Source organism: Equus asinus, chromosome 1 (genome assembly GCF_041296235.1).
Source record: "Equus asinus isolate D_3611 breed Donkey chromosome 1, EquAss-T2T_v2, whole genome shotgun sequence".
Lineage (NCBI taxonomy): Eukaryota > Metazoa > Chordata > Mammalia > Perissodactyla > Equidae > Equus > Equus asinus.
This window is the reverse complement of record NC_091790.1, coordinates 168,749,297-168,774,679: the sequence shown is the minus strand read 5'-3', so window position 1 is coordinate 168,774,679 and position 25,383 is coordinate 168,749,297. Positions and strand designations below refer to the sequence as shown.

General features: G+C 33.8%; 2 protein-coding genes across 9 annotated transcripts in view; one reads left to right on the top strand and one right to left on the bottom strand.

Moving 5' to 3' along the window:
- IMMP2L (inner mitochondrial membrane peptidase subunit 2) overlaps positions 1 to 25,383 on the top strand; it is an 845,338-nt gene that overhangs the window by 409,365 nt on the left and 410,590 nt on the right. The gene's annotated exons all lie outside the window — the stretch shown is intronic.
- The window catches only part of LRRN3 (leucine rich repeat neuronal 3), a 37,518-nt gene continuing 18,047 nt past the window's right edge, over positions 5,913 to 25,383 (bottom strand). For 2 of the 4 annotated variants that reach the window (XM_044764628.2, XM_070511966.1), the window contains 2 exons: positions 21,342 to 21,477; positions 5,913 to 10,052 (listed from right to left, as the gene is read on the bottom strand). In XM_044764628.2, coding sequence (XP_044620563.1) covers positions 7,565 to 9,691 — 2,127 coding nt within the window. In that variant the 5' untranslated portion in view covers positions 9,692 to 10,052; positions 21,342 to 21,477 and the 3' untranslated portion in view covers positions 5,913 to 7,564. The remainder of the gene's footprint in view (positions 10,053 to 21,341; positions 21,478 to 25,383) is intronic. The other 2 variants (XM_014849977.3, XM_070511969.1) reach the window with 1 other exon arrangement.

Genomic DNA, 25,383 nt, shown 5'->3' with positions numbered 1-25,383 from the left:
TAAAAAAAGAAAATCAAAGTGGCGGCATATTATTTAGTATGTGAACATGGTTCAATGTAGTAACTTTCAAATATTTGCAAGCAAAAATTAGTACTTGTTGCATATTGAGGAACTACTTTACACATAAAATTATTTTTGCATGCCAATTTAATTCCATAGAAGCTCATTTATCAATGCAAGTGTTTGTTTTAATGAACCACCTTGTTTCTTCTACTGAGAAGTGTAGGTGGTCAGCTTCGTATATGGGCATCTGTAGGTTTTAATCACATGGATAAGTTTGATGGTGTCAAGTTTTTATTTAATATTTTTTTGCTGCTCCACTCATTGACAATGTATGTCATCTAACCTATCTTAAATAATTTTGCTCTCCTAGAACACATTCATTCATTATAACTCCTCAGAACCAATTCATAAATTGGAACTCTTCAGAGCCCAAGGTGTGTAATAGACTACCAGTCTTCCAACAAAGCTAAACTCTATCAAAGCTAAACTCTATCAGAGCGAACTGACTTCTGACTTCTGACTCTCTAAGCTGTTGGTGTTAAGCACCAGAACATGCAAGGATGAGGATGTTGGCAAAAGGTTGGAAAGTTCTCCTCCTGAATCTTTACTCTTTATGTAAGATTCTCCTTCTAAGGTCAGAATTACTATGTATGAATCAGAAAGCAGGTTAAACAGATAACTGACCATCCTATACTTTTCTGTAATGGAATTGAAAAACAGAAGAGCTTTATTCATTGGGACTGTAATATGGATGCATGGAAATAATTACAGAAAACACTTTTGAAAGTCCCTAGAAGTGCCTTGCACCCAGTGAGTACTTAGTGAATATGCTTATTTTTAAAGTTTTATTTATAAGAATATGTACAGGGTTTTGTTTTTTGTTTTTTGTTTTTTGGTAAACCAGTGCTCATTTTTCTGTCTTTGGCAAGTAATAACTGAAAGTTGATAAATAGGGGCCTTTATCCCTAATTCCTCATGCAAAACTGAGATGAGCATATTATAAAGGAACATGTTAATGGAGACAGTTAGAAGATAATAAACACAATTAATGAATCTGGTCTACCATTGATGGATTGTTCTCTCCCCAAAATATCACCCGTTAGTTATTTTTTGGGGTTGTGACATGCTTGAGTGTTATTATTTCTTATGGTGTTGTGTCTTTTGGTTTTTCTGCCCTATGTTGTTGTTATTATCTTGGAAAAGAAAATTACTTAACTTCTATGAGACTGGTCTATAAAATGGAATATTAACACTGACTTCATGGGGATTTTATGAAAGTGAATTAATTGAAATATATATGGTTATATGTATAGAGAGAGAGAGAGAAAGAGAGAGAGAGAGAGAATGAGACGGAGAGAGAGAGCAAGAGAGTGAGCAAGCACATCTGTCAGTATTTCTGACCCATAATAAGATGGCAAATGTTCATTTTTCCTGTACCTCTTCTCCTTTAGATCTAGAGTGGATTTCTTAAGACCATGGCAAATTGTTAGTCTGACACATATTCAGCATTCAGTAAATGTTTCCTTCCTTACTTCCTAGTTTTTATCTTCCTACTCAAGTAAATATGATTGTATATTTATTCAAATATAACAATGTATTAATAATTATTTATTAATTTCTATGTGTTTTATGTGCCAGGAAAATATCTCAAGCATCCCATTGTCACTTTCAGGACTGAGCCTGAACTGAGACATACATAATACCTCGGACAGAAAGCCTGACTTGTCTTACCTCACATGTTTGTTTTTCATGTTGTTCCTTTTTTCAGTGCAATCTATTAGTTCTTATATATTTGTATAAAGATTTTGTTAGTATAAAGAAATGAGTGTCTTTGTTTTACTTCTGTTTTTATATCTTTTCTATATCATATCTATGGTTTAAAGGACTTTTATTTTTACACTCAAGGGCTTGAACTGGGTAGTTAGAATCATGTAATTACGTAAATTAATTCATTTTTAATGTAAATATGTTTTTTAAACTCTGATAAAATAAATGACTTAATATGAAAAATACACATTGGAATGGTGGTTTATTGATTAACTGACTAGGAAACAGTAATGGAAATCCCAGAACCTTAAAGTTATTTTGGAGACATGATTTCTTATTCTTTATTGAATAAGTGACTCCCCTTTGCAATCATTATTTAAGAGATGTTTACCAGAGATATCTGACTTTATCTCAGTTCTGATAATGAATTTCAATTTTTTATAGTATTCTTTTGAAGAACTCTTTTGGTATGTTTGACTTTATTTCTTTAATAATGGCACTTCTGATAGTTTAAGAACTATTTCTATCTTTACCAGCGTTGAATGTGGTACCACAAATGACAGGGTGTTTATTTTATTATACTTTGATTCTCTCAATGCTGGGATTTGGAAGGTCAATTTATGTCCCAAGCTTACTCCATTATTTGTTCCAGAGGCATTATAAATGGATATCGCAATTGGATTTTGAACCAATAACTTCAGACACCAAACCATATGTTTTAATGAGAAGCTGAAATTTCCTTACAATGGTCACATAATGCTATTAGTTTCTTGATGATATATTAGAGTTAGAAAAGATAAATATAAATACACAAAGTACTGTGAGGTCTTCAAATGCCATTATAGTTCATTCTTTTGAAAGGCTTACCAAGGTCAACTACAATTCTTTTTGCTATGTTTTGTTACTCTAGGCCATTCTACAATAATTTTGAAATCGTATATGATATTTGCTCTGAATTCATTACTTATTTGAATACTTTCTTTTGCTTTTAAGAGAAAGTTGTATTGATGTATCTGTGATGTATCTAACCCCTTAGTTGGTATTGATTATATGACTCACTTCAAAGATAAGCTAAGAGCCGTCTGATGTATATGTAAAGTAAACTAGAAAAGGTAAATTGAAATCTCTGTGGGCTTGTCTATTTTTAGTAGGAATAAAAAGGAACTGTGTTCTATTTTATCTGATATCTTATCACTTGAGAATACTAAATGCTTGCTAGTCAATTCAAGGGCACCTTTGTTATATCATTAATGAAATGTTTAGGCAAGATTTTTGAAATAGTCTGTATTCTACTAGAATATTCTTCTTTAAAATTCCTTTTTAAATAATTTTTCTTAGGATTGGATGTATGGACCCAAACTATTAGAACTAACTCTGATTTTGTCGTTTTATTCCTGTGTACAAATAGTGTTTTTACTTTTCCTTTGCTTGAGAGGGATAAGATAAATCAAGGTGGTAGGCACTCGTAACAATAGATAAAGCCCTCACTTTTCAAATGAACACTTGAAAGCAGCCACTGTTGTGTTGAAACTGGAGTCAGTTTCTTTCTTTACCAGAATTCCATTATACTGATTGTAGTGTTTTGATTCTAGGCATGGCTGTTTCATTCCAGGATAGTACCACTGTGCTCGCAAGTGCTGACCTAGTTAGCAATACATTAATCAGGGTAAAATGATGTTAGTGAAGTGGGGGCTGTAGAACTAAGGGTGAAAATATTATCCTCTGAAAGAGATAATTGTAGTGTTTCTGTTTAGATTTATCCCCAGTGACCATTTGGGATGTTTGATATAGTGAACATATCTGTGGCAACCATATTCTCCGAGAAAACTTTTACGTATTTGTTATAATTTATTTTGTGAAGTTAAAAAAAGAGAGATTGGATTAAAGACAATGTAGTCACAATTTAATTGCTATTATTCCCTATCACCTAGAATGTCAACATTGGGATGAAGCCAAAGATGTTGCTTAATGGTGACGTATACAATGAAAATTTTTTCCCAATATTTGTGGTAGTTGTCTGAACATTTTATTGGAATTTTCTCTTTCTTTAGCAAATGTATACTTTTAAACTTTTAGTTGTTTTTATTGTTTGCTTTACTAGTGACTGACATATCACTTCCGATTTTTCACATAAAGGGCTAAGCTATGGAATTGTAAGATTTTCCTTCATAGTTGTTGGAAGATCTTTTAAGAGAGGATAGAGTAAGCTGGTTCTTCTCATAAAATATGTAAACATTTTGTTAGTGCTAGATTATCTTCTTGAATTTAACTTTTCATATTTCTTGGGTGATCAATCTCTCTGTGTAGGGGAAACATAATAGTTATCCCTGTTTCTATGTCTAGAAATAATTTATGGTAAGTAGACATGCCTCTTGATTTAACCAGTTTAAGGATGGTATTAGGCTAGTTTCTATATATGTAGTGAATAAGATTGATGATAAGTTTGAATTAAGTTCCTAGATCAATGCATTGTGATAAGTAAGACATTTTAGACCAAGAAAAAAATCTGTAATTTTCTGAGTATTATCATTCTGTGAAAATATGGATTGAAGCTGGAACTCTACTAGATAACATAGTTAACACATATTTATGAAAGTGGTGATACATAACCAGAATGTAACTTAGTGGAATATAAGCCTCTTAATGGTAGGCAATTTGTTCTGTTCGCTCCTGTTTTTCCAGTGACTAATAGCAGTATAATAAATATTTATTGAATATAAACAAAAAAAGATAATTAAATGGATAGAATAAGGAATTGTAATTTTAAACTTATGATTGCTAGTATGTAGTTTTGCTTGAAAACTTTTTATCTAATTAGAATAAAAATTTAAGAACTGACATTAGTATCAAAAGACTGATATATGTACCATAAATCTATCTCATTTCTTTCTAGGCAAAATGGTCAGCATGTGACTGGCAGCATATTGTTGCTTGGCTTTGATGATGGTTACACATTTTACTCCACGTTGTTTTTATGCCTTTTTGTATTAAACTGGACATGCTTATTTTCAGAAAATTTGAGTTTTATTTTGTAGTATAAATTAGGAAATATATAATTATTTTAAAATTAGTTTTGTGAAAAAAAAATCTTTCCTCCATAGAAGGTAAGGGGATCAGTTGGCATTCTTACAGGTATAAACTTTAGAGTTTTATTTGTTAAAGGCGAAGTTTGCCATTGCATCCATCTGATTACCATATCCATAGTATTACCAAATCGTAAGTTATACGCTCTGAGTACTTTGATCAGTGGTTACTTAATTTTATGTAAAATTTAGGAGGTAACATAGGGAGTATGAAATGCCATTCTTTGTCATTGAAGCAAATGTCTTTTCTTTCTTACTGGTGGTTTAGATTAAAATTTAAGCAAGTAAATAGGATCATGATTTGCTTTAAGCCTCTGTATTTATTTGGCTGTAACAAAAATACTTCATTTCAGCATTCACTATTAGGTGTCTATTCAGAGTGCTCATTTGCTACAATTTTTCTATGAAAAAATGTAGCTTGAAATGGATTCTCAGCTTTACCTTATGTTTGTGTAATTCTTCATGCAGATAGGTTTAAAAGAAACATACAAGATACCTGAGCAAATTCTTGCTGACCTATACAGTACCGTCATCCTAATAGGTCATATTTCAGCTCCTATGTTTTTGACAAATAGCCTGGCTCTAAAAGGTTCTGTCCATGGTGCTGAAACCTCTTATGATGTATGAGCATGTCTTGCTGATAAATTCTAATGTCAGCCTCTGTGTGATAGTGATTCATCAGGTTATAAAATTTTTGTTTTGGAAACACATTGAATTAGCAAGTTTCGTGTTTTGGTTGTGTTAAAATTAACACAGTTCGTCCTTCTGTTTTAAGGAGTTCATAACAATTACCTTCTACATTGTCAAAAACTACTAGGATTTAATTAGAAACTGTCAATGCTATCACAAAAGCAAATGTCTACTATTAACAAATAAATCGATATGACTACAGTGCTAGAAATATTTTCAGGCCAGTGACATGTTAATAATATGCAGCAAGCTACTGTAAGAAAAGTTAAGTACTTGGTTATGAACAGGCACAGCGGCAATTAACATGGAAGCTTTGCAGCTTTGTAGAGATAAAAAATTTGCCTATAAAAAATATGGCTTATTATCTTAGATAGTTTTTATTGTTTCATGGTGTTTCCTTTGTACACAAATGCATTTATTTTTCAGGACTGTGGGTTTTCTTTGTATATATGACTAAAACTCTAAAAGATCTTGATTGTTTTTTCCAAGTGAAATCCTTATATTTTCTATATAAGATTCTTAAATACTTAGTAATGTCCTAGGTACTTCAATTCAATGATTCTCATTTTTTTTAAGCTGTGTTTTTTAGGTGCCTTAAATGTAGTCATAGAGAACCACACTTAATTTTTCATTTTACTCAAATTAATCTCAGAAGCTTTTCTTTTCATTAGCAAAACTGTCCTCTTAAATTTCTATTGAACTCTGGAGTTATCTGATTTATGTATTTTTATACTGGGGTGAACTAAATAAAAGGGGGAATTTTATAAAATTCACCCTGATAAACTTCTTCTACTACTAATTCAATATATTTTAAAGTAAAATTCTGAAATCCTACTCTTGGAAAATCCTAGTCTTTTAAAAGTCTAAAATCCATTGTTATCCTGGGGGAAAGAACCATCCACTTTGATCATAACAGACTTTGAGTCAGCACCAACTAGATTACTTACTATTCAAGTACATAAACCTTCTTCTTTTGGGGTCATGCAGAAGATGTTGTTTCATTGCTACATTTGCAACATAGCAAATTATTAGATCATTTGCTTGTTTCACAGTGAATCTCATGAAGTGTTTAGAATCACAGCAAGATTTAAAAATTACACCTAGATTATTAGTCCCACAAAAGTTTAGCAATATGTTCTGCAAAGCAAGCGGTCTAAAATTGAGCTACTACTAATTATTAAAATAAGACTTTTAGTTCCTCAGACATTGGATTTACATTTGTGAACTTGATTAAATTCACTCCAAAAGCTGCTTGTTAAGAAAAGAAAATCTTTAAGTGAATACATAATTTCCTAGAGGATTTCTTTCTCAATGAAGGGTTAAAGACAATGTTATTGTTGTCTTTCAATATTGTTAAAGTGCCTTCTAAAATCCATTTTTGTGCATTATAAAAATGTAGTTACAAAACCCAGTAAAAGTGTCTTACTCTTAGCATTTCAAATTTCATTATAGAAAAACAAATTTAAAAACATCATTTAAATGATATCTGGTCAGATGACATTTCCCAGAAATTATTCTTTATTTAGAAACAAAAACAAGACAAAAGCAATTGATTTTAATCCAAAATGTATTTTTCCTTATAAAAGAGGTCCACATACTCACTGTGTCTACTCTACAGAATTTGTCCATTTTGTTACACCACGTGTCAATTCAAGTTTATCTGGTCACTGCAAAAACTCGTGGCTAATATGTGTAATACAACACAGGAGGAGGTATTGCTCAGTTCAACTACTCTTATATACTTAAAAAAAATACAGAAATGTTTTTGTCCACTTTAACTGTAGTCCAGACATAAAAGTTACATGAAAGTTCTAGAAAATGGAATTATTTTATTTGGTTGCCACAGAACCCTTTGAAGCCAGTTAGTTAAAATGCTGAACTTGTACATATTTCCATTGGTCAGGAGCAGCATTGGTGATGCTTAAACGTCTTTCTAGAAAGTAACGTTTCTCTGCCATTTTTTTTTTTAAGCACAACCATAGTTTTGAGCTTTTCTTTGAAGTAGGTTTAGTTGGTTGTTTTTAGGACATATTTGTTGGCACACCTATAACAGTTGCTTTTACTTCCAATGCTGTACCTTTTTCTTTGCCTGCTTCCCAGAGATTGATCAGAGGAGGATAAAGCTCACTGAATGCAAAGCTTGGTTTCTGTAAGTAATTCCCCACATAGCTATGTCCACCATCCAAGTTCATTTCTTGAGAGAGGCAGCTGAAAAGACATATCACCCCAATAATCCCCAGAAAGCCTCCAAGGCAGGCCATATATGTTGTGGTGTTTCTCTTTTCATATTCTTTTCGATCAGGGTCCAAACCTTTTGTGGTGACATTTACACACTGTTTTCTGTTCTTTTGATAGATGGTGGGGATATCAATACAAATTTTATACTCAGTTGATGGGTTCAGATGAGTGAGATTATAGACCTTGACATCAGATGGTATTCGAGCACTTTGGGCAGCATAGGAAGTTTCAGTCTTGACAAAGGCTGTCCACTTAACACTGGATTTGAGAATTTTAGAACTTGCTTTCCAGGATACCAGGACTGAATTGGCCTGAACATCTTTTATTTTAATATTCAAGGATCCATTGTTATCCTGGGGAAAAGAACCATCCACTTTGATCATAACAGACTTCAAGTCAGCACCAACCAGGTTAGTTGCTATACAAGTATATAAACCCCCTTCTGTTGGGGTTATGCCACTTATATCTAGTGTGCCTTCAGAGTGGACATAGAACTTGTCTGTCAGAGTATTGGGCAAGAGTTTTTGACCAGAAGGTGTTATCCAGTAGATTTCAGGCTGTGGCTCTGCAGTAGCTCTACAGTGTAAGGAAATATAGCTCCCAGCTTCTAAATCCACGTTAGAAGGAAAACTCTCAGGAGCTATAAGAGGGAGACAAATTTCCATCATTTCCCTGAAATGCACCTGCCGAACATTCTGGCCTTGGAATTCAGGTGGGTCCACGCAAAACAGTGAATCTGGCTCCATAAATCGAATGTTGGTTTTGTTCATATTAATCCAACGGATGACACAGTCACACCTGATGGGATTGCTGTGTATGCTGATTTCCTTGAGGTTAGGCAGAGACTCAATTGTACCATGGTACAGGGCACTGAGGGCATTGCTGTTAAGCATGAGTGATTCCAGCTTGGGTAGTCTGAAAAATGCATTAGGGTGAATGTAAGACAACCTGGGGTTGTTAGTAGCTTCTATTTTTCTTAAATCTGGCAAGTTATCCACAGCAAGACTGTCGATGGAAATTAGCTCGGGCATATTATTTATCCCCAACTCCTTTAAGTGTAGCATATTGCTAAAATCACCCCTCCTTATTCTATTAATAGGGTTTTTATTTAGATCCAAAAATTTGAGGTTTACAACTTTTTGAAGAGCAACATGGGGTACTTTAATAAGCCTGTTGTCATAAAAAGAGATGCTTTCTAAGTTTTCAAGTCCAACTAAGGCGTTATCTGGTATTTCCGTAAGGTTTATACCAGCTATAACCAGGCTGCGAAGATTGATAAGCGGCTTAAAGTTCATGTCTTTGATTCTGATGATTGGATTTTCGCCAATCATCAGAATCTCCAGGTTGGGAAGAGCGTCAAACCACTTACTGTTGATCATCTGCAATCTATTTGAATTGAGATGAAGTCGAAGAAGATTATGTAGGCCAATAAAAGCTCCGGGTGAAATTGTAGAAAGCAAGTTGTGATTAATATAGAGTTCTTGTAAGTTGCTCAGTCCAGACAGACATTTTTCAGGCAGCTCAGTAAGTTTGTTTTCCTCTAGGTACACAGAAAGAAGCTGGGGCATCTTTTTTACATTAATATTGGTGACTGAAGATAAGTTGTTTTGCGATAAGTCCAGGCCGGTAAGGTTTACTGGAAAGTCTGTGGAGTATTCGATTTTTGCAATATTGTTAGTCTGTAGGAGCAGAATCTGTGTGTCAGCAGGCAATCTGGCTGGGAAATTTAAAAGACCTAAATCATTACAATCCACTGTAGATGCCTCCATATAAATGGATTTAGGTGTAAACCAAGGCCTGATTTCACATGTACATAATTGTGGGCATTCCACTTTTTTATCTACAGCTTGTACTAGTGTAGTGATAGCTAGGCCAAGTAGCACATGAATTTGGAGTGGCATGTCCTTCATCTTAGCTTTCTTCTTAGAAATTTAATGGGCCCTTAAGGTTTCCACAGTCACTGCTAGTAAGTTCAGTAAGAGCTGATTGATAAGGAAAATAGTTGCATTTGTCAAATAATGAATGCCATTGAACTGCAAAGGTTTTCTTCATGGAAATTAGTGCCAATGCCACAACTGCATTGTCCAGAAATGTCATGCATATTGGAAAAAAGAATGTCACTATCTCCTTTATGATAGAATATTGGTACACTTTTTGAAGATGAAGTATGTATAGATGGTCACAGGAAATTGAGCAATTCATTTATTTAGGAGTAAAATAGTCAAATCCCATGCTTGTTCTGTACTTGCAGGAATAGCAGCATGATGCTAGCTATAATAAAAGGAAATATAAAAGAAGAAAGAGAAAAATAATTAGTCCACAGGAAAAAATACCATAATATCCATTAACTAATTATGATTATTTCATATATAATATTCTTAAAATTTACAGCTAATTCAATATGTTTTGATGACTTTATCCTTGTTATGACTGTCCTTGATAGTTATCACCTCAGACACTGGACAGGCTGACAAATTGAATCTTTACAAGGCTGAAGTTACGTTAAACGTAATGAATATGCTTCCAGAATTTTTCTATTTCAAATCTTTGCTTGTTTATACCTTGTAATTTTATTTATTATATTTATCACTCTCTTTGGCAATTAGTTATAGGAAGAAAAAAGAAAAATTTTCAGTGATGGCTTTTATTTTCCTCTTAGGCAAAAATAAAAGGTTATAAGTAAATAATACTGTTCAGTTACATTCAAATGAGTCAGCCTGTGGTTTTTCAGGTTTGCAGGAGACTACATTTAGAAACAAAATTGTAAAACGAACTAGAGGTAGTGGTAATTAGCTGGATTTTCCATTTTCATTCGTAGTTCTCTCCATAGTCTCTTTTGTACAAAACGACTTGAATTTTGCAATATTTGGAAGAGATTAAGTCTAACTTGCCATAGCTATAGCTGTATATTGTCATTCTTTATTGAAATTCGGATTAATATTTGACTATTTAATTTTTTCCTGAAAATAACTTAGATTCTGTTAGTCACTAAAAATGAAACAATAACTTTATTACAAAAGAGAAAACAGATATTTAGATATTGCTTCTTTGAAATGGGTACTGAAGTCTTTATCACATAAAAATAAGCAATCCAAAACCAAGTTGCAATTTTGATATGTGCCGTATTTTAAAATCCCACAATACTTTTAGATAGATGCTCTGTCAGTTGGAGTGCTGGTGGGTTCTCCTTGCAAGTGTACAAGACAGCTGGAGCACAGCTGGACAATTCATTCTGGGGCTTTTCACCTGCTAGCAATAATGGTCTGCTAAATAATCAGTCTGTTAATACTGTTCTTTCTTTCACCTATGAATATTGACATTCATAATGGCATTGTTGACTGACTCTAAGATAAGATGGGTACTTCAGTGACAGAGATAAATGTATTTGGAGATGTGGCCTCTACAGAGAGATAGAAACATTTCTTTTTTTAAGTAAAAAAAAAATCCTTGTTTTTCAAAACTGTAGAACATTTACAGTTCAAAGTCACTCCTAATTTTCCTCTTATCTTTTATTTTAAGAGATGTGATTTTATCTAAAAACTGGGTCGTGAAGTTCAGATAACTACTAAGTTATCGTGAATTAAAAGAGTCTTTGATTTTTTCAATTATTTCCTCTGTTTGCTGATCTAAAATCTCCCCCCCACCCTTTATTTTTTACTGTCCTTTTAGGCTATTATATGTTTAAGTAGTCTCTAAGCCCCTTGAGGAAAAAATTTAATACAGCTCCTTCTTCACTGAAGATGCCTATAAATCCTTAGGGCACACAGCCCTCCACAATCTGGGGCCTCTCTTCTCTTTCTCTATGTATCTCCTCATCTTCTGCCATTCTCCTGCACACAACCTTCTCTCTGCTGATGGAGCTATGGTGCCTCACCCTCTTTTTCTGCCTGGATTGTCTGTTTCTTTGTTTTAAGTTAACTCTTGCTGTTTTTTCAAACCTCAGTTTAAGCATCACCTCTCTGGGAATCTTTCCGTATAACCCTTCCCTCTGAGTTGTACTTAGCTGCCCTCCCCAGTGGTCACATGGCCCCCGCACACTCCTCTGTCAGAATATTTACATGGTTCTTTCCCTCTACAGACACCCACCTCCTTGAGAGCATGTGGCCTGCCTGACTTTGCATCCTCAGCTCTTGAGCGTGGTAATTAGAACAAAGTAGATGCTCAAGAAATGTATTGAATGAACCGATAAATGAATTATATTAATTAATAAATGTATATATTCATCTTGGCTACATATAATTTAAGCAATTGCATCTGTTTGATTTCTTACTTTCAGTATTCAGCTGCTTAAACTTGCATAAATCTATTACTTACACAGAGTGTATGTTATCTATATTACTAAAATCCAAAGATTAAATTTGAGTGTAATACAAAGGAACATTAGACTTTAAAGAAAAGTCAGTCTAATATTATATCTATAGTTTATTCTTTAATTTATTCAGTAAACATTTAATGAGCACCTTCTCTGTGCCAGTTGTTGGTTTAGTGGTTGGAGGATAAAAAGATGACTTAGACATGGTGTCTTCCCTTCATACGTTTTCAGTCTGTAGGGAAGCACGAGTAAACAGATGGTTACAATTCAGGGTGAGAGCTCATATGAGAGTGCATAGGAGGGGCACCCAAATAAAACTAAAATAGAAATTTATTGCCTCTTTATACCCAAAATGAAGAAAAAGCCTAGGTACAAAATACAAAATATATTTCTGCAAGTTCTGATAAATCACTTAGTTGAGAACTGAGAAATCATAACTTCTGCCAATTAATCAGTTAGACCTGCTTTCTCCAGCAGGGCAAAGAGATGCCCATATCCTCCTTTATGTTAACTAGAGGATTAGACATGTTAAAGGTAAAACATTCTTTTTGGGAGATGTTAACCTATCAATGCCACTTTTTATTTTGAAATTATTCCTGTGTTTTCTTAAATATATATCTATGTTTAATTAGAAACTCTTTTCTGACCACATTTCATCATTTATATGGCTGTATACCAGAAAAAAACACATTGAACTAGATTTATTCTGGAAATTTTTTAAAATAAAATGGGTTCTTATAGTGGCGAGCAAATTCAAATTTTATTTCTCCAGGTCTGTAGGAAGAAATTGTCAGTAAGGGAAGCACACTAGAGGATGTGGAAATTTTGCCTTTCTTTATTGTAAGATTGATTTTTTCTCATTTCTTTGGAAATGATTGTGATGCTTTCACTAATGGACTATTTGGCATGGAGCGTTTGCAGGATAGTGAGGAAGTAATAACATCTTACCTCTTACCGCTTTATGCTTGTAACAGCTCTTTCTTATTCATTGTTTATTTTATGTTAATAATGACCTTGTGAGACAAGTTGGGGAGGCACTTTAATCTCCATTTTTTATGTAAGGGTATTGAGATCACACAGCTAATACATGAGGGGCTGGGATTAGAACCCAATTCATGTCTTTAGGCCTGCAGTTCTTTCTGGTAAACCACATTGCATAAGTATGTAGAAATGTGATACAATAGTTTTAATAAAAAGGTAGTGTAGTGATTTTATTTCTCAGGCAGGGCTGGCATTACCTTGGTCTTTAGATTTTCGAATTTAAAAAATTAATTTTATCAATCTACTAATAGTGACTAGCGTGTGAGTCACATTAACCAAACTCACAGGGGTCAAAACCAAAATGCCAATACATTACAATGCAAAATATGACTGTCAAGAGAATAGAAATACCTGAATCTGCTGATCATTGCTTTTGCTCCATTTCAAAAATATACTTGGAAGTACAAATTATGAATCCACAGTTTGCTTGTGAATATAGAATCAGAGGCTGGGAAGTTAGCTTAGAGTTCCTAATTATCTGTCATCAGAAATGATAGCGTGACATAGCTGCTTTAATAAAGTGTGTATTGTCACAGGAACTGGACCTTTTGAGTCTCATGGCTCTTGGCACGACCTCAGACTCCAAATCCTGGGCAGCTTTTCCTGGATTCATTCTTGATCACCTGTCGTCTTTGTCTTAATAATTTTTTACATTTCTTTTTTCCCTTAGAGGACATAAAATTATTAGACATTAGATTATTAGATTATTCCCTTACTAGATATGAGATTATTAGATTATTACTCTCTTACTAGATCATGAGATGATTAGTATTAGGGACTGTCTTCAATTAACTTTTGATTTGATTGTATTGAATACATTTGATGGATTGATGAGTACCTATCCCAGTAGCTCCCAGTACAGGTCATTAAACAAATGTTTGCTAAATGATAACTGACAAATGTGTCTTTCTATAATTTGTATGGGATGATAGCATATGGAATAGTCATTAAAATGACTTTTTTTTCTTCCTAAGGAACTGACAATAAACAACACATAAAAAAATAAAGAGAAAAAATATGCTCCCAGATTTTTACAGAAATTTTTCTTAATGTTTGGTGTTAAAGTAGTAATATCACAGTTATACTACAAAGTGTCCACTGGCAAAACAGAAAGTGGTTCACTTTACAGACACCGATTTAAAACAGCTGTTCTTTAGAGCTACCTTTTCACTTGATCACTGAGGAAATGGTTTCTGCTGTTGTCTATTTTGAGATCTGGGCTAGATAACAATTATAATGGTGGTGTTAATTTTAGGAGGAGAGAGTTCTATTTGTTTTTCTTATGTATCTGTATGAAAATTTTTAAAAATATCAAACTAATTATATAACTAAAAAATAAATTGACCGTCTTAATACCATTTTCAATTTTTGAGAATTTTAATGCCCTAAACCTCTCACTTTTATCCTCTTTCTTCCCTATCTTTCCCTCTCCCACATTTTTTTTGAATACATTGAAAAAAAATAAACTCTTTGAAAATATTTTCAAGCTTAGAAAACTTGCATTGCATAATTATTGATATACTTACATAATTTCCCTACTCCATCAATTTCCTGGGATTTTGTTTTCTTTTAAAATAGAAGTAGGAAAATTTTACTTAAAAAACATCGATATTTCAACTTGGGTTTTAAAGATTTTAGGATTGTCACTTGGGAAGATGCTCTGGAGCCAACATAGGGACTGGAACACAATAAGCCTTCAATAAATAATTATATTATGGAGGGATGGGTGGATGGATATAAAGCAGACAGCACATAGATAAAATATGTTGCTTTTCTTTCTTAAAATATGGTAAATAATCCATATACAAGTAAATGTGAGTAATCGTAGCTGCATTTTCATTAAATAATTCCTTGTTGTTAGGATGAAGATTCATATATGTGGTCATACTTAGGAGCTAAGAACCAACTCATAATTAACTGTTGTTGTTTTCAGTTGTTTTTTCATGTAAAACTGTTTTAGAAGGTCATTCTCGTACCTTCTTTTAGTTTTAAAGGCAACAGAATCTTTCATATATTAAAGCAAAATGAATTATAATGGAATATTATAAAAGTTCAGAAGGTAATGTTAATGAAGTGTCACCAGAATTGAAAACTGTCTCAATGAAATGTATTACATAAAGCCTCTTTTAAATGATTTGAACGAATGACTTATGCAAGTTCAAAGTCAGCCGTCATTTGAGCTTATCACCTATCTCCTCTTTCATTATTTCTTCCATTCAATCTTTCAATAAATATTTGCTCAGGGCCTACTGCATCAGTCCCTGTGCTTTCATATCTAATCTCTTCATTTTATAAGATTTTTACAAGTTGAAAGATTAAATTTTTTTTTTCCTTGGCAGGATATAATTTGGCAGTTAACTTAAGGCTTTTCTTTTTTTTTTTTGTAAATTTATTTAGACCTTTTTTAAAAAAAATTTAAAAAGCGTTTTACAATGTGGAATTTTCCTAATACATATGTCCTTTTGTGCATTCTGAATTTTTCTCACAGTATCTTTAGCTTTTCTTATTGGTTCCTCCATGTAGATTTTGCCTGAGGGAGAGTCGAAGACCTAAAACATTTTATATACTTTAAATTCTACATCTATGTATAATTATACTCTGGTCAGCAGCAGGAAATCTCGTAGTTTAGGCCATTAAAAGAAAGCAACATTAAGAATTATCATAACTTATAATATTTTTAATACCAGCAGACACTGTATTTTAATACACAGCAGACATTGTAACTCGAGATTTCTTTAATCTAAAAATAGAAATTGCTTGTAGATATAATTATATGTGGAATGTTTTAGGGCAAAAGCTACATTTTCCTTGGTAAAAAGATCATCATTCTTCAGGCTCATCTGTTTTTCATTATTTATGAAACATTCATCGAACATCTACTTTTTGGCAGGCACTGTTGTAGACACTGGAAAGTCAGCAATAAATAAGATGAAATAGCTGCTCACTAAGTTCTCGGCTATTGAAGGGGTAAATAGCAGAGGAAGCTGCACAGTACAGGTGGCTTAAATGAAAGTATGAGCACTCTCTGTGGATGTACAAAGGAGGGATTACTTAGTTTTGTTTGTCCAACAGAAACAAAATGAATGTTCTGTGTTCTTTTATAATGGTTATAAAAAATCAACTGAAGTAGTGGGGAAACACTTGGGTAAGAAGATTTAAAATCCACTTTCTTTCAGATGAATTTTTACAATGCTAAAGCTTGAGAACAAAGTGTGGCTTCTCTCTTGTACCTCATTATGTGTATGATAAAGACTACAGAGTCTGAAGAAGAGAAACATTTGGATACTTAGGTTCAAAAATGGTGAAGTTAGAAGTTGCCATGGCTACACTGAAGACCAGTTTTCCTTTTCTTCTCTAGGAAATTGCCAGCTAAATTCATTAGTATAAAGAACTTAAATTCTATTCTCCCATTATCTGACTTTATATTCTCTTGTTGTAAGACTCAGTCTTTCTTCAATTCTAATTGAAGGTTTCATATTCCAAAGGTATTGTTGAATTATACTAAATGCATTCCTATAAAAGCCTATTCTTTTTTCATTAGGAAATAGTTATTTTCCAGATTTTCAAAACTAATTGTTTGAATTTGTATGTCAACTTTCAGGAAGTGGATAATGGTAACTAATTAGAATAGTTTCATGAATGCTACCTTAAAATATTCATCTGTTAATAAAAAGTTCATATGGGGAAGAAAATTTGCGTTGTGTTATGAAGTGTGGGACAGGTTCACTAGGTGATTTTGTAATTGTGGATATGGCACCTTACTTTCCTGTGCTTCAGGTTATTGATCATTAAAATTTAGAAATTGATTATATGACCCTTCACATTCTAAACTTATATGATACTACTCTGTGAACATGAATGATTTTTTTAAAGGTTTCCAAACAATGGGTGTGGGTAAACTGACTTATCCAATTTTAACCTTTGTATTGAATTAATCGCAAGTTTATATTCAGTACTCTAGTCCTACATCATTAACTCATTAGTATCAGTGATTTTTAGCCATTATGAAGCTTTCAAATGCTATCAGATTAATTACCTGCCATTATTTCTATTTCATTTTATGTTTATATCTACACAGTAGTAAAGGAGCAAGAGAGTTACTTTAGTCATCAAATTAAGGCAAACTAACCACTGGGTAAGTAAATTGCCTGGATTAGGTCCCTTAATCAAATAAATGAAGCAAAAATGAGTTGTCAGTAGCTATTAATATTGATATATGAACAATATATCCATTATGATTTTTTTCTAATATGAAAGATAAGGATTTTTTATCATATTGAAATCTCAGCCTCCTGAATAAATTTTCTGTCATATAAAATTAGCATGTTTTTGGTGTCATAGAAATTTTTAGCTAGAAATGGACATAGAAATCCATTGACTCTCAACTTCATTTCAACTGTGAAACCCTTTATTTAAATAAAGTTTACCTAGAATCACAGTAAGTCAAACATAGGCAAGATCTGTTCTGGTCAGCATGGGAGGTGGGGTGGTGGAGGAGAGTATGGTGAGGCAGGTATCTGGAAAGATCTAGATGGTACCCAGCTTGGCCTTCCTGTACATAGCGTCTGATCCTGAAGGGACTCCAAACACCTCAGTTTCTGAACTATCTATCTGCTCCACTCTTCTCTTAGAAATGAGGTAATGGAGGCCCTTAGATATGAAATGACTCATGTAAAGTGGTTCATTTTGGAGGAGTGTTGAAAATTTGGAGAGACTTCAGGCATTCTTTTTAATTCTCCACCATCGTCTCAGTCTATAAGCCTGCCACAGTTAGGTCTGTTTCTCTTGGCCTTGACTGAATGCAAATTGGCCTCTCTCCTTTCAAGGTGGGAAGAATCCCTGAGTGTGGTGTGATAGTGCTCAGCCTCAATGGTAAGTATTAGCTGCATAAGGCATGGGGCTGGGAAGAAGGAAATGCTGTGGAGGAAGGTGGATGTGCTAGGAGCAGTTAATAATAATATATCAGTGGCAAACATGTCCCTTGTGCCACTGGTCTTGTGCTGTACATGAATTTTTACAGGTAATCCTCACGTCAGCTCTCTTTGTAGACACTAGTATTATCCTTATGCTTCATGTGAAGCCAAAGAGGTAAAATGATTTGTCAATTCATACTGTCTCAGATGTAGATTAAAATCTCTTCGTCTTGCCTCCAAAGCCCAGTCTTAATCACTTAGCCAATTAATTGTGAAATTAATTAAACAAGGAGACCATTAGACTGAGGTGGCTCTAATATCATGGCAGCCTACATAAGCAAACCAAAATCTAAGCCTGTAAATGCCTCAAGGTTATGAAATTGAAACCAAAGGACAAGCAATCACAGCCAGCCAACTAGGCTTTAAGCTCTAACCAATCAATAATTCCCTTTCTCTGCTTCCACACTTTCTCTATAAAGGTCTCTCTCCAGGCTCCTGTCAGTGGAGCCTCTTAACCACTTGTGGTTTGGTGCTGCTCAATTGGAATCAATTTTTGCTCAAATGAACTCTTAAAATTTTGATATTCCTCAGTTTGTCCTTTAATACCTCTAAGCATTTTGTCTTCTCAAATGTTTATTAACATAACACCATTCACCTTGGTATCTTTTCAGAAATGTGTGTCCTCCAACTGGATGGGTACACTGGCTTTTGTTGTTATTTGTTTCTCCTTTTGTGTTAGAAAAGTTTTACTCAGATGAAATTTAGGAGGCAGTTGGGTTGCAGAAGGGGAAGTAGAATAAGAAAACCTGTTTTCTAGGCCCAGTTTTGCTGTGTGATTCAGATAAATCATACTACTTTCTGAGTCTTAGTTTCCCCCAAAATGTGGCGTTTTGGAGAAGATTTTCACTTTTGTTTCCAAGTTAATTCTTAATATTCTAGGAAATCCGAAGGAGATTACTTATAGTGTTGCTATTATAAAGAAGTCTGTTTATCAGAGCAAAATTATTTTTGTTATTGTACAGAATTTATGTACTGAAATGTATGTAATGTGTACCCATATATTTAATGCATACTGTCTTTCAGAATGATTTCCTTAGATTCTCATATTTTCAGATGCTCAAATCAGTTGAGATTCTTAAGATTCTCTCTTATTATGATAGGAATAGCTGTGGGTAAAAAGAAGAAAAAGAAGACAGATTTGATATTATTTTGTGTCTTTGTCATGTTCAAGACATTATATTTGAACACAGAGAACATTAGTGCAGATCTTGAACAAGTCATGTACTATTTCCATCCCTTATGAAACTAAGTTCATCTGACTCCTGAGATTAAAATGTAGGCCTTGCAGTGAATTTCTTTCAGAGAAACCAGGAGTAACTTAAATAGCACAATTCTTTTTTTCTCTCAAATCTTAAAATACACTTTGGGCAGATTTTGAGGAAGTCTTGGGCTTTTTATCTTTGTTCTTCTGCTCTTTTGAGAATTTGAAGCTTGTGCTATGTGGGGGATCCATAGGGATAAAGTAAAATAGGATCAGGATAGTTTTCTTTAAAAAATAATTCCAAGGTAGCACCCCAAAACATCAGATTTGGGGAAGTTAGTTACAGCACAGTTATAATCAGGAAGAATAATTTTCAGTGCAAAAATGCCTCCTTTATAATTTTCTTTTAGAGAGTGGGGAATGAAATCTGAGTTTCAGAAGTGTTTCATATTGTATAGTGATTTCTGGATACTCATAAATTGCCAGCTTGTGATATTGTCATTTCTAATTATGAAAAGAATTCTGATTTGTATTTATTTTTAATTATAGTTTTTGCTCAACTGAGCACTTCATTAATAGCGTTATATGTGAAGTTGGTTTTTGTACATGATTAGCAAAACAAATAATATTTCTAAGCCAGAACTTGTCTCTCTATGCTTGTATTTCTTCTATGAGAATCACTGCAAATACTGGGGAACTCTAATTTATAATATGGTAAAAAAAGTACTTCATTCAATGCTGTGTAAGAGCCAATGGATTTTGATTGCCTGATTTGCTTTTTTAACTTTTTTATCATTCGCTTGTTATTTAGCATTTGTATAGTCCCAAGTGTAGGCATCAGTGGGGAAAAGCACTCATTTATGCATTATCCTTAACATTCGCTCATCTTAGATTGAAGTATAATCATCTTATTTTCTGAATTGGGAAACAGAGTAATAGAAAACTTCCTTCAAGTTACAATTGAAGTATAGATCTCTATTTGGGTGATTAACAGCACTTTAGCAGCAGGGTGTTGTGAAAGCATTCAGATCCCAAAATTAGGAGACCTTGTGACCTTTAGTGACTTCATTTCTAAAATGAGAGGTCCCTTCAAGCTCTATAATTATGTAACTTTTGTAATAACCTTAAATAAATAAGCTCAAAACTATTTCAATATGTTTCCTTGTGCAAAGATAATATTACTGACAGATATTGACAGAATTTGCACAGAGATTTCATGGTATTTTCAAGTTTTCCTCAAGGTTATTTACACATTATATATATGTGCCAAACTGGGGCATATAGATAGGGTGCTAATTTTACTAGGCTCAGAAGTACTCTATTAAAAGATTCTTAAAACCTGTATAAAATAGAGAATTTGGAGATTTTTTTTTTATTTGTATGTCAGGAAGAACTTAGGTATGTTTGTGAGAGAAATACCTATTCTCTTGACAAAATGTGTGTGTGCATGTGTGTACTGTGATCCTTTAGTTCTGTTCTCAACATTCTCAATGTGATCAACTAAACTTACATACTGAAGTTTCCCATTTTGTTCCAATTTTTATTCCTATCTGTACATGTTTTGGTTAATTGGTGTAGTTACGCTTTAAATTATATTTAAAAAATTTCACATGGGTCAAGAGGAAAAGTCTTACTATGTATGCTTTCCTTTTTCCCTCGATACTTTTGATTTCTAAAAGCTCATTCTTATAGTTTAGTTCCAGTTTATTTGGGAAACTAGTGCAGTGGGATGATTTGTAAATGATACCATCCTTTTATCTTCAAAGCATTTCCAGCTACATTTGGAGATGGTTTCTCAAGGCAAACTCCCCTCATTAAATGACAGAAGAAATACTTATAGGGTGCCTTGCAGTACAATGGTTTGGAAATGCATGTCTCATGTAGACCCTCTGTCAGTTATCCTACATTTCAGATGAATGCATTTAGGGTAATTATCCAGATAATTCAAGCAATTTTTAAATCATTTTTTTCTTCATTGGAAGACAGACAAATACCCGAACATAAGTATTTGAAGTCTCAAATCTTTGAGTTACCTGAAGACTGTGCCTGTCCCTGGTGTAGTGAAAAGAAAAGAAACACTAATTCCAGCTTGAGTCGATTCCATGGACCAGGTACATGTACGCTGCCTGTGCTTTCTGATCCCACAAGCACTGCTCTTCCTAGGGTCTTCTACATGGGAGGACGTGATTGGCACATACACCAAAAAAGAAAAAGAAAAAACAGTTTGTTCTCTATAGCTTGCCACAGTAAATGCTTTTATGCTAATCTCAGGAGGGATGGTTTTTGAAGCAGAGACATAATGTAAAAGGATGGGTGCAAAAAGATTTTCATCATGTTTGTACTCCTTGATTAACTCACTTTGGCAGAACAGAAAGTCATTGGTTTGTAAAGGAGATAAGGGACCCTCTGGACAAGAGTCCAATGAGATACTCTAGATAGAGAATGAAGACTATTTTAGTTGCAATATTATTATAGAAAACTCAAAATTACGTTTCAGAGAAGAATGTTCCTCTGACAAGAACTCAGAGTAGATGGTCTCTGGGTAGTTCAGTTTCTGTTCTGCATATAATAAAATCAGTTTTCATGCTGTTAAACAAAAACAGTATGAATATCAGTGTTTTATATTTTTACTAAGAATTGTGAAAATAAAACATGTTTTGAAAGGAATTGAAATAAAATGAGCTCCTATGGGCAAAGAGTTTCTTCAAATGCAGTGAACAGGAGAATAAATCAATGCACCACTTTTCAGGTGTGCCATGGGTCAGCGCATGCCTGCCACGAGCTCAGTGATGGATGACACTTTTCTGTTACTGTAACTGACAGACCTGATAATTCAGATGTGGTTGGAATTATTAGTTCCCTATAATGAGCATGGAATTGTTTGCCTACTTTCATTTGCAAAGTATGCCAGATTTCCCTCATGATCTATGATTTTCTAAAACAACATTGCTTATATTTGTGTCCAGGGACTACAAGAAAGATTTTTAAAATAGAACAACAAAAGCTCCATTGAAAGACTGAGAAAACTTCCTAAATTAGGGTTTTAAGTTTCAAATGTAATCATCTAAACAAGGCATGGAGGCAGTTTTCATGTCTATGTGCATGTTTGTGCATCTTTCAATAAGAAGAAACTCATTGGACAGGTCATGGGCTCCTTCTCTAACACTTGTGGTGACAAATAATTAATCTGAGGTGACTTGGAGATACTTTGAAGAAGTCTGGAGGGACAGACAGAGTTAGTTCTTGATGCACCCTAGGTCAGCAAAGCTTTGTGATTCATTTCATGTGTGGAAATAAAAGGTACTAAATGTAAGTTAAAGCTGTGCATTTCCTGCTTCTTGTCACCTAACTTACAGCCACTTAACTTTACAGGAGTTTCACAATAGCTCTTTACCTGGGGTTAATTACGTAGGACTGCCTTATGTAGACCACTTTGTGAGATTTGGTTGCATAAACCCCCCCTGAATTCATTTTAAATTATTATTGACACAGGAGATGATTGGATTCCCATTATACTTGCCCATGATGGGCTTTATGATGAATTCGATTTTAATAAGCTTCCAGTGATATTTGACCACTCTACCATTTAGGGATTAGGCTACATCTGGGTATTGAACATCTAGGGAGTATGAGACCCCAAAAACTGTAACAAAAAAAGAAATATGTATTGCCTTTAAATGGTGAATAGAAAGGACCAACGTTAAAGGAGGAAGTAAAAAAAGGTTAAATGGCCATTTCTTTGAAATGGAAAGTAGTGCAATTTGCGATGCTTACCAAATTTTAATTTTGTATAAATGAGCAATATGGGCCCTTGCTAACATTAGTTCCTTTAAAACAGCTACCTCATGAAGAGCTTGGGCAATATGCCCACTTAAGCATCTTTTTTCCAGGTTGCACATGGCTGGAGGACCAATCAAGGAAAGGAGGTTCTAAATCTTAATGGGGAGAAAGGGTTCTTTCAAAACAAGGTTGTAAATTTGCACCTGCTTTATACTAGAAGCCTGGTATTCATCTCGTATATGGATTAGGTGAAAACTAGACGACAAATCACCTGTTTGGATGAATTGCTTAGTAGCTAAACTCTCTACAGGTAATTTAGGAATAGGTTTCAAACTATGAGTTTAGGCTAAGAAAAGCACATGGTTTTACTTTATGGGTAGGATTTAATGCATTTTTATGTTTGATTACTGGATTTAAGTTAGAAGAAATTTTCACTTCACACAATTGCATAAGTCAAAAATCTAGAATCCTTTAAATTTGGTCTGGAACATTTACCTAAATTTACTATTCCTGTGTGCCCAAACAAAATTGTTAGTATTTTTTTTGAGGAAGATTAGCCCTGAGCTAACATCTGCTGCCAATCCTCCTCTTTTTGCTGAGGAAGACTGGCCCTGAGCTAACATCCGTGCCCATCTTCCTCTACTTTATACTTGGGATGCCTACTACAGCATGGCTTGCCAAGCAGTGCCATGTCCACACCCAGGATCCGAAGCAGAGAACCCCAGGCTGCGGAAGCGGAATGTGCGAACTTAACTGCTACGACACCGGGCCAGCCCTCCCAAACAAAATTATTTTGTGAAGTAAAGTTATTTAATTTACCATTAATTTCTCTTGCAGGAATATTTCACATTGCTCCGTCAAAAATTATTCAACATTAATTTCATATTACGGAGCAACTTTATTTGAAGCTGGAAAGTTGTTTGAATTTTATACTTATATTTTAATATAATATTTGTTATATATTTTATTCAAGTACAACATGTAGTAAAGTTTAAATTAAACCACTATAGAGTTGGATTTCAAGAGCTAAATTGCAAATATAATAAAAATATTTTCCTGGTTTCTCTTAATGGATTACAATTCATGATACTGGTTAGTAAGATATAATATATCTTTGTGATTATTTCCGGTGTTTTGTAGGTTTTCTTGGAAGGTATAATTTTGTTTCAATGAGTGAAAGCTATCCTTAATGTATGAGAAAGATAATTAAGCTGTGTCAGGATAATGAAAAATATGGAGTTGAAAAACTCTAGTTTTGAACTTTAATGACTAATTCCTATTAATTGTATGGAGAAACATAGATTAGAAAAAGAATAGCATTTTCTCGAATGTAGACTTACTTTGGATATCCATGGACAGATAGAGTCTTTGATGCTATACTTATCCTTGCGTATTTCACTGATGGTCCTGATCTTAAGAATTATTTAAGATCCTTGTCATTTCCATAAGTTTTCTGTTTTCCCTCATATAACAAATAGCAGCAAACAACAAAAGTAATAGCAATCACAATGTGCTATGTTGCAAAAACTTAGTTCCATTTTCGTGTATGTCCTTATTTGATTCCCACAATAATCCTGTCGGCATGTGTTGTTGTACTTTACAAGTGATAAAGCATGGCTCAGAGAGATTTAATAAGTCGATGAAAGTGAAAGGGTTGGTAAGTGATGGCTCCTGAGCTTGATCCCAGATCTCTGACTCCATAATCAATCATCTTTCTGTTAGGTTATGCTGCGTGAAGCTTTGTGTTATAGATACACATGCACTTGATTGCCCCCTTATTAGTTGTTAATAAAGTACCATGAGGTCTACAGCAATGTCTTACTCACTTCATAGGCATATACCCTGCTGAATATTCTTCCTTACACAGTAAAATTAAATGATACTTCATTTTAAAACAAGAAAGAAAGGCTAATGGCTCCCCACATAGTTGGCAATGAACATGTTAAATTGTATTGAAGTTATATTAGACATTTATTCTTTAATTTGGCTTTTAATTTTCTTACTGGTGATAACTTATTTGTAGACCACCTTACTAAAAGTACCACTTCAAGTCACTGTCCCTGTTTTGTTTTCCTTATATAGCATTTAAGACTCCCAGAAATCATTTTTTTGTTTACTGCCTGCTTTCCACCACCTCCACTAGAATGTTAGCTTTGTTAAAGCAGTTTCCTGTTTTGTTCACAGCTATGTCTCCAATGCCTAGCTAAAATAGTGCCTGGCTAGTTAAATAAATATCTACTGAATGAATGAACAAATATCAGTTATTTTAAATTGTAAATTCCCAAAATATCATTA